Source organism: Monodelphis domestica, chromosome 1 (assembly GCF_027887165.1).
Source record: "Monodelphis domestica isolate mMonDom1 chromosome 1, mMonDom1.pri, whole genome shotgun sequence".
Lineage (NCBI taxonomy): Eukaryota > Metazoa > Chordata > Mammalia > Didelphimorphia > Didelphidae > Monodelphis > Monodelphis domestica.
In genome coordinates this window covers 26,883,972-26,894,171 of record NC_077227.1, presented here as the reverse complement: position 1 = coordinate 26,894,171, position 10,200 = coordinate 26,883,972, and the positions used below count along the sequence as shown (strand labels likewise).

The 10,200-nt window shown below is 46.5% G+C and overlaps 1 protein-coding gene across 1 annotated transcript; it reads right to left on the bottom strand.

The window, feature by feature from the left end:
- Nucleotides 1–590: 590 nt before the first annotated feature.
- LOC130457049 (uncharacterized) lies at nucleotides 591–5,300 on the bottom strand. The gene has a single exon (XM_056815116.1). The coding sequence runs from the start codon at nucleotides 5,298–5,300 to the stop codon at nucleotides 591–593; it is 4,710 nt and encodes a 1,569-aa protein (XP_056671094.1).
- Nucleotides 5,301–10,200: the final 4,900 nt, after the last annotated feature.

Sequence of the window (10,200 nt, the reverse complement as noted above, 5' to 3'; positions counted from 1 at the left end):
GCAGAACAAAACTCTGATGTACCACCTTGCACTGAGCAGATGGGCCAAAATGACAGAAAAGAAAAATAATACGTGTTGGAGGGTATGTCCAGGAGGAAAGTTGGTGGGGAAGAGTAATATGCATTTTCTTTTAGAATAAAGTAAAAGACCACTACAGAAAGTTTATTTTTCATTTAAAATGTCTACAGATTGATAAAAAATTGATAGACCCTCAATGATTTGTAATTATTAACTGGGAAATGACAGAATAGGACTGTGTTTTTCCAGGATATTTTAATAGTATGAGGAAAGATGAGTTTCATATTAGAAAGTTAGTGAACATGAAGTTTCAGTGAAGGCTTGCAGAGCATGCAATGATGAAGGTCATGAGGACAGAAAACAGATTCTGGCACCAGCTTCAGATGAAAGCATCCAGGTCAAAGTCAGTGGAGCCAAAGGAAAATTCTGAAGGTGGTTGGGTCTCCTGGATGGAATCCTAGGGATTGGGGTTCAACTCCTCTTTGGCTGAAGAGTGTCCTCTTGCAGGCCTATTGGATAGCAGGAGCCTTCACAAACAGCTCCTTGGGAGGTATTGCCACTGGATTCTCCCCCTAGGAGGAATCCTTGGCTGAGTCCACAGCAGACAAGCATCTCTTCTTATAAGTCTTTGGACACTGATCTGAGAAATCTGAAGGGGACCTGGATCTGGAGGAGCAGACTTGCTCTTGAGGCCTTTCTTCTTCCCAGGTCTCAGGGCTTGAGGGTTGGGGCTTTGGAAGCTCAGAGAGGAAACACTCCACACTGTTTCCTTTGGAGGTGCAAATTGAGAGGGAAGGTGTCCACTTCCCTTGTGTGGTAGGGGTATCCAGGCTGGGGTGGCAAGACACTGCTTTTGGAGATGAGCAGAGCACAAGGTCAGGGTTCTGAACTTCCATGGATAAGGGCAAGGCCATGCTGGTGATGCTGCTTGTATCCCTGGAGTCATAGGGATGCCCCAAGGGTGGCTGGGAGCCATGAAACAGATCACAGTCCTTGTCTTGGCCAGGGCCCTCTTGGACCTGGATGGCATAGTTGGAAACCACCAAAGTTGGTGGAGAAGAGGTGGATCCACTGCCTTCTCCAGATGGAGGAAGCAGGGAGCCTCCTCCTCGATAAGCAGGGGAAAATGGATTGTTTTGACTTTTGAGGCGAGCGATCTCAGAGTTTTGATAGGCGGTCACAGCAATGAATTCTGTTTCTGGGAAGGTGAAGGTGTGGCTCAAGGAGGAGGAAACAGGCATGTGTTGCTTTCCATCTCTGACCTCTTCAATGTGGAGCCTGGGCTGGTATTTGTGGTGAGACTTCAATAAGATCGGGGCCTGGCTGCCATTCTTGCCAGCTGTCTTCTTGTTGGTGAGCTTGAGATTCTTAAAGGATATCTCCCTGTGCATCCAGTGGGCCCCAGTCCTGGGGGAGTCCCGGTGTTGATAGAAGTGGTTGCCTGGCAGAGTATCCTCTTCCTCTTTTTTGTCTCCTTCATAAGGCAGCCATTGCCCCTGCTCATATCTCCAGTGGTATTTGTCAATGGGTTCCACTTCGACAAAGATGTGGTAAAGGGCACTGGGGTCCATTCCCTGGATTTGGTAAGCCAGAGTGGGGAACATGGCTCGGCCTTGCTTGGTGAGCATCATTTCATTCTGCTGCCTGGAAAACTGGAGCCACAGGGTGTGGTTGCAGAGGAGCACTTTCAGTTTTCCAGAGGTTGAGATGCCCTGAAAGCACAGAGAGCTTTGTTCACTTCCTGGTCTCATGGAGCAATTGGCTTTGGAATAGTTGGAAACCAACAAAGCTGGTCGAGACGACTTAGATACCCTGCGTTTTCCAGCTGCAGGAACTTTCTTGAAGCTTTTTCCAGGTCTGGAGCCTCCTTCTCTATAAGCAGAGGCAAAGGGATTGTTTTGAATCTTGAGGAGTGTGATCTCAGAGTTTTGGTAGTCGGTCACAGCAATAAACTCTGTGCCTGGGAAGGTGAAGGTGTGGCTCAAGGAGGAGGAAACAGGCATGTGCTGCTTTCCATCTCTGACCTCTTCAATGTGGAGCCTGGGCTGGTATTTGTGGCAAGACTTCAATAAGATCGGGGCCTGGCTGCCATTCTTGCCAGCTGTCTTCTTGTTGGTGAGCTTGAGATTCTTAAAGGATATCTCCCTGTGCATCCAGTGGGCCCCAGTCCTGGGGGAGTCCGGGTGTTGATAGAAGTGGTTGCCTGGCAGAGTATCCTCTTCCTCTTCTTTGTCTTCTTCATATGGGAGCCATTGCCCCTGCTCATATCGCCAGTGGTATTTGTCAATGGGTTCCACTTCGACAAAGATGTGGTAAAGGGCACTGGGGTCCATTCCCTGGACTTGGTAAGCCAGAGAGGGGAACATGGCTCGGCCTTGCTTGGTGAGGATCATTTCATTCTGCTGCCTGGAAAACTGGAGCCACAGGGCTTGGTCGCAGAGCAGCACTTTCAGTTTCCCAGAGGTTGAGGTGCCCTGAAAGCACAAAGAGCTTTGTTCACTTCCAGGTCTCGCGGAGGGATTGGCTTCGGAGTCAGGCAGAATCTGGCAGCTGACAGCTTGGATCCCCTCTAGGGCCCTGTCATTCTGGACTGGTTGCAAACTCCTGGGGCTGGCAGGTGGGCGGACCATCCTAGATACCTTGGGGACTCTTCCATCTGAGTACTCACCACTGCATGTGTAGGTGCTTTCAGCATCTTTGGTGTCCAGCAGGGACCAGGGTTTGGGTTGGTGCAAGGAGTTCCCCTGCCCATAGCTTAACCCATTTTCTGGCTTCTTGCTCTCAGAAAAACCAATGTACTGTAGAAGGCTAGGGTTCCTGGCATGCAGGTCAATTGACAAAATCTGACTGCCACTGTCAGTGGAATCAAAGGGATGGTGCAAAGGTGCCTTGGTCTTCTGGAAGGAATACCAGGGAGTGGGGATCACCTTTTCCTTCGTTTGACTGGTCTCCTCTTGCAGACCCATTGGATAGCAGGAGCCTTCACAAACAGCTTCTTGGGAGGTATTGCCACTGGATTCTCCCCCTAGAAGGCACTGATATACTTGTCCCCAGGTATTTGGTGCTGAGGCCAAGGAATCCTTGGCTGAGTCCACAGCAGACAAGCATCTCTTCTTATAGGTCTTTGGACACTGATCTGAGAAATCTGAAGGGGACCTGGATCTGGAGGAGCAGACTTGCTCTTGAGGCCTTTCTACTTCCCAGGTCTCAGGGCTTGAGGGTTGGAGTTTTGGAATCTCAGAGAGGAAACACTCCACACTGTTTCCATTGGAGGTGCAAGTTGAGAGGGAAGGTGTCCACTTCCCTTGGGTGGTAGGGGTATCCAGGCTGGGGTGGCAAGACACTGCTTTTGGAGATGAGCAGAGCACAAGGTCAGGGTTCTGAACTTCCATGGATAAGGGCAAGGCCATGCTGGTGATGCTGCTTGTATCCCTGGAGTCATGGGGATGCCCCAAGGGTGGCTGGGAGCTATGACACAAATCACAGTCCTCATCTTGGCCAGGGCCCTCTTGGACCTGGATGGCATAGTTGGAAACCACCAAAGTTGGTGGAGAAGAGGTGGATCCACTGCCTTCTCCAGATGGAGGAAGCAGGGAGCCTCCTCCTCGATAAGCAGGGGAAAATGGATTGTTTTGACTTTTGAGGCGAGCGATCTCAGAGTTTTGATAGGCGGTCACAGCAATGAATTCTGTTTCTGGGAAGGTGAAGGTGTGGCTCAAGGAGGAGGAAACAGGCATGTGTTGCTTTCCATCTCTGACCTCTTCAATGTGGAGCCTGGGCTGGTATTTGTGGTGAGACTTCAATAAGATCGGGGCCTGGCTGCCATTCTTGCCAGCTGTCTTCTTGTTGGTGAGCTTGAGATTCTTAAAGGATATCTCCCTGTGCATCCAGTGGGCCCCAGTCCTGGGGGAGTCCGGGTGTTGATAGAAGTGGTTGCCTGGCAGAGTATCCTCTTCCTCTTTTTTGTCTCCTTCATAAGGCAGCCATTGCCCCTGCTCATATCTCCAGTGGTATTTGTCAATGGGTTCCACTTCGACAAAGATGTGGTAAAGGGCACTGGGGTCCATTCCCTGGATTTGGTAAGCCAGAGTGGGGAACATGGCTCGGCCTTGCTTGGTGAGCATCATTTCATTCTGCTGCCTGGAAAACTGGAGCCACAGGGTGTGGTTGCAGAGGAGCACTTTCAGTTTTCCAGAGGTTGAGATGCCCTGAAAGCACAGAGAGCTTTGTTCACTTCCTGGTCTCATGGAGCAATTGGCTTTGGAATAGTTGGAAACCAACAAAGCTGGTCGAGACGACTTAGATACCCTGCGTTTTCCAGCTGCAGGAACTTTCTTGAAGCTTTTTCCAGGTCTGGAGCCTCCTTCTCTATAAGCAGAGGCAAAGGGATTGTTTTGAATCTTGAGGAGTGTGATCTCAGAGTTTTGGTAGTCGGTCACAGCAATAAACTCTGTGCCTGGGAAGGTGAAGGTGTGGCTCAAGGAGGAGGAAACAGGCATGTGCTGCTTTCCATCTCTGACCTCTTCAATGTGGAGCCTGGGCTGGTATTTGTGGCAAGACTTCAATAAGATCGGGGCCTGGCTGCCATTCTTGCCAGCTGTCTTCTTGTTGGTGAGCTTGAGATTCTTAAAGGATATCTCCCTGTGCATCCAGTGGGCCCCAGTCCTGGGGGAGTCCGGGTGTTGATAGAAGTGGTTGCCTGGCAGAGTATCCTCTTCCTCTTCTTTGTCTTCTTCATATGGGAGCCATTGCCCCTGCTCATATCGCCAGTGGTATTTGTCAATGGGTTCCACTTCGACAAAGATGTGGTAAAGGGCACTGGGGTCCATTCCCTGGACTTGGTAAGCCAGAGAGGGGAACATGGCTCGGCCTTGCTTGGTGAGGATCATTTCATTCTGCTGCCTGGAAAACTGGAGCCACAGGGCTTGGTCGCAGAGCAGCACTTTCAGTTTCCCAGAGGTTGAGGTGCCCTGAAAGCACAAAGAGCTTTGTTCACTTCCAGGTCTCGCGGAGGGATTGGCTTCGGAGTCAGGCAGAACCTGGCAGCTGACAGCTTCGATCCCCTCTAGGGCCCCATCATTCTGGGCGGGCTGCAGGTCTCCGTGGAATCTTGTGGAATGAGCGCCCTGGGCCACAAAGGTGACTTCCCTGTAAGAATTTTCGTTGTGTTGGCCTGTGCTGTCAGCTCCTCTGCTGTCCAGGGGCGACCCCGCCTCGGGGTGCTCCCAGGAGAGACCTTGCCTTTCCCTCGACCCAGATCGCCACTTCTTGGCCTCAGGCATGCCGGCGTCGCTGTCTCTACCCAACGCTGGAGAGAGGGTCTTCTGCACTGGCCAGCTGGAAGCTATTTTGGCAGCAGGCAGGGCTTCTGCGCCCTGTAAACTTGGAGTTGTCGCTCCCGCTGGTCAGCTCCCTCTCCACTAGCAAGGGCTCTGCCCCTCAATCCCCACTGTACCGCCCTAGTTCGGCTGCAAAGGGGGACGAGTTGGGAGCGGGATCAGACTACCTGGTGGGCTGCTGTCTGTCCCTGGAAGTCCGTGTGAATTTCTGGCGAAAGAGGCAAAATTTCTTCCTGCTTGGTGAGGAATCAGGAGTCGTCCTAAACTCGGAGAGGCTGAAACTCTGAGGTTCAATCGTTTTCAGGCTCTAAGGGCTCCGCAGGGCCAGCACCTGTCCGTAAGTAATGTCTGGGATCTGCGGAATGAATGTGCTTCCCTGAAGGGGGATTCTTTTATAGCCAGGGAGGCTACCTCCAGGTACCTGGAAGCCCGCCCACAAGGGCTCCTCCCTCCTACCATATTAGGTAAAATGCTTGGGCAATCAGGGGATAGGATGCCACACCCCACCCTAGGGCCCCTCAAGGACCCCACCATCTTACCATACTAGGGAAAGTGCTGAAGATGGGCAAGTGTCTGGGCAAATCTGCATATCTGGGCACCCTGCCCCCAAGGACCCTCAAGGGCTCTGACATCTTGCCAAATTAGGAAAAGTGCTTGGGATGCCAAGAGCTATTCCAAGACCCAGTTGATTAAGTTGGTGTTAACTATCTCTAAGCTTAGGCTTCCAATCCTCTCCACCACAGAGCCCCAAAAAGAACCTGAAATTAGCAACCAACACTTGAAACTTCCTTGGATTTCCCTTTCTCTATACCCCTTGATGTCTCTATCTCCATTTCAACTTGTCTCTAGCTGTGAAGAGAGAAAGACATGGCTACAGGCTATGGAGGAAGCCTGAATCTTCCAAAGAATTGAGGGGGCCTGACTTGTCCCATGAGCCCTTCTGCTGAAGGGTTTTCTTTTCACCAAGGTAGGCAAGTCAGCAGAGGTACAGGATGCTTTTCCACACTGTATTGTATCTTTGAAAATCTGTTACCCTAAAAAAAGATTTACATTTCCTGGGAGTATACTGACTTTCTGTCATTATGTACTTCCCTTAGATAGGGGATAAATTCAGTGGGTTGTCCTACTTGACCTATTTGGCTTCCTGGCAAGGATAAGTGGTAAGTGTGGGGATTTTGAATAGGCTGATTAGTCATGGGCACCTGGTTGGTTTTTAATTGTATCCTTTTCATTTTCAGATTTTAATCCTCCAAAGTGTTAACTCAGTATTTAAAGTAGGTCTACACATTTTAACTACAAAAGGTATGAACAAACTATTAAAGGTGTGAACTCACTACTAAAGGTGAGAACTAATTACTAGAGGTGAGAACTAACTACTGCAAAAGGTGTGATCTAACCAAAAGAGGTGTGAACACCTATTTCATGCATTGAGTGGTGTGAATTTCAAAACTAATCCATCCTATTCAGACCATTTCTTAGAGGATCAGATTTAGCTATTTCCTGATCAGTAACAATAGAGATACTTGGAATAACAGAATCAGGTCTTGGAAACTACATTCTCCACCCCACTCAGTTTAACAAGTTTAGGAAGGTCTGCAGCAAACTCAAGATTTAACTATTTGAGAATATGGCCTTCGACAGACATGTGCAAAAAAGGGAGAGACCTCTGGGCGGTTCTAGGTCCAGCCAGAGCCACCATTGGCACATGTGAGATGCAGGCAGTCAGGTAGAGAACAGCCTCTGGAGTTCTGGGGACTTCCTGGGAGGAGGGCTAGAGGCAGTTCAAAGATGGGTCTTGAGATTGGAGGAGCCCTGGAGACTGCTTTCCTACAGATTGGTCATGTGAGTGATAAGGACTGATTTCTTTCCCTGCCTTGGCTATCCAAGGCCTTAACACCCACTGTGGCTCAGCCTAAGCCAGAGTGGTTCTGAGTTAAACTTCTTTCCTTCTCTCCCTTTTTCCTTCTCTCTGTCTGTCACTCTCTCTCTCTCTCTCTCTCTGACTCTCTGTCTCTCTCTCTCTCTGTCTCTCTCTCACTCTCTTTCTCTCTCTCTCTTCTCTCTCTCTCTCTCTCTCTCTCTCTCTCTCTCTCTCTCTCTCTCTCTCTCTCTCTCTCTCCATGTCCCTCTAATACGTTCTTCCTTCTATTATTAAAACACCATAAAAAATTTGGCAGCTGACTCGAGTGTTTTATTTAGGAATTACATAAGTGATTTCCTTGGCAAACTTAAATTAATATATATCAGTCTTTTTTTTTAATATTTTATTTGATCATTTCTAAGCATTATTCATTAAAGACATAGATCATTTTCTGTTCCTCAACCCCACCCCCCATAGCCGAAGCGTAAATCCACTGGGCATTACATGTTTTCTTGATTTGAACCCATTGCTATGTTGATAATATTTGCATTAGAGTGTTCATTTAGAGTCTCTCCTCTGTCATGTCCCCTCAACCACTGTATTCAGGCAGTTGCTTTTCCTCGGTGTTTCTACTCCCATAGTTTATCCTTTGCTTATGAATAGTGTTTTTTCTCCTAGATCCCTGCAAATTATTCAGGGACATTACACTGCCACTAATGGAGAAGTCCATTAAGGTCGATTATACCACAGTGTATTAGTCTCTGTGTACAATGTTCTCCTGGTTCTGCTCCTCTCCCTCTGCATTACTTCCTGGAGGTCGTTCCAGTCTCAATGGAACTCCTCCACTTTATTATTCCTTTTAGCACAATAGTATTCCATCACCATCATATACCACAATTTGCTCAGCCATTCCCCAATTGATGGGCATCCCCTCGTTTTCCAGTTTTGGGCCACCACAAAGAGAGCAGCTATGAATATTTTTGTGCAAGTCTTTTTGTCCATTATGTCTTTGGGGTACAGACCCAGCAGTGCTATGGCCGGATCAAAGGGTAGATATTCTTTTGTCGCCCATTGGGCATAGTTCCAAATTGCCCTCCAGAATGGTTGGATCACTTCACAACTCCACAAGCAATGAATTAATGTCCCCACTTTGCCACATCCCCTCCATCATTCACTACTTTCCTTTGCTGTTATGTTAGCCAATCTGCTAGGTGTGAGGTGATACCTCAGAGTTGTTCTGATTTGCATCTCTCTGATTATAAGAGATTTAGAACACTTCTTCATGTGCTTATTAATAGTTTTGATTTCTTTATCTGAGAACTGCCTATCCATGTCCCTTGCCCATTTATCAATTGGAGAATGGCTTGATTTTTTCTACAGTTGATTTAGCTCTTAATAAATTTGAGTAATTAAACCTTTATCAGAGGTTTCTATGAAGAATTTTTCCCAGTTTGTTGTTTCCCTTCTGATATTAGTTACATTGGTTTTGTTTGTGCAAAAGCTTTTTAATTTGATGTAGTCAAAATTATTTATTTTACATTTTGTGATTCTTTCCATGTCTTGCTTAGTTTTAAAGTCTTTCCCCTCCCAAAGGTCTGACATGGATACTATTCTGTGTTTACCCATTTTACTTATGGTTTCCTTCTTTATATTTAAGTCACTCACCCATTTTGAATTTATCTTGGTGTAGGGTGTGAGGTGTTGATCTATTCCTAGTCTCTCCCACACTGTCTTCCAATTTTCCCAAAAGTTTTTATCGAATAATGGATTTTTGTCCCAAAAGCTGGGATCATTGGGTTTATCGTATACTGTCTTGCTGAGGTCGCTTTCCCCCAGTCTATTCCACTGATCTTCCTTTCTGTCTCTTAGCCAGTACCAAATTGTTTTGATGACTGCTGCTTTGTAATATAGTTTAAGGTCAGGGACTGCAAGGCCCCCATCATATGTGGTTTTTTTTTTCATTATTTCCCTGGATATCCTTGATCTTTTGTTCTTCCAAACGAACCTTGTTATGGTTTTTTTCTAAATCAATGAAGAAATATTTTGGTAGTTCAATGGGTATGGCACTAAATAGATAAATAAGTTTGGGTAGGATGGTCATTTTTATTATATTGGCTCGTCCTATCCATGAGCAGTTAATGTTTTTTCAATTGCTCAAGTCTAGTTTTAGTTGTGTGGAGAGTGTTTTGTAGTTGTTTTCATATAGTTCCTGTGTTTGTCTCGGGAGGTAGATTCCTAGGTATTTTATTTTGTCTAAGGTGATTTTGAATGGGATTTCTCTTTCTAGTTCTTGCTGCTGAGCTGTGTTGGAGATATATAGAAAAGCTGATGATTTATGTGGGTTTATTTTGTATCCTGCAACTTTGCTAAAGTTGTTGATTATTTCATTTAGCTTTTTGGTTGAATCTCTAGGATTCTTTAAGTAGACCATCATTTCATCTGCAGAGTGATAACTTGGTCTCCTCCTTGCCTATTTTGATGCCTTCGATTTCTTTTTCTTCTCTAATTGCTATTGCTAGTGTTTCTAGTACAATGTCAAATAGTAGAGGTGATAATGGGCATCCTTGTTTCACTCCTGATCTTATTGGGAATGCATCTAGTTTATCCCCATTGCAGATGATATTAGCTGATGGTTTTAGATATATACTGTTTATTATTTTTAGGAACGACCCTTCTATTCCTATGCTTTCTAGTGTTTTTAATAGGAATGGGTGTTGTATTTTATCAAAGGCTTTTTCTGCTTCTCTTGAGATAATCATGTGGTTCTTGCTGGTTTGCTTGTTGATGTGGTCAATTATGTGGATGGTTTTCCTAATATTGAACCAGCCCTGCATCCCTGGTATGAATCCTACTTGATCATGGTGAGTGATCCTTCTGATCACTTGCTGGAGTCTTTTTGCTAGTATCCTATTTAAGATTTTTACATCTCTATTCATTAGGGAGATTGGTCTATAGTTTTCTTTCTCTGTTTTTGACCTGCCT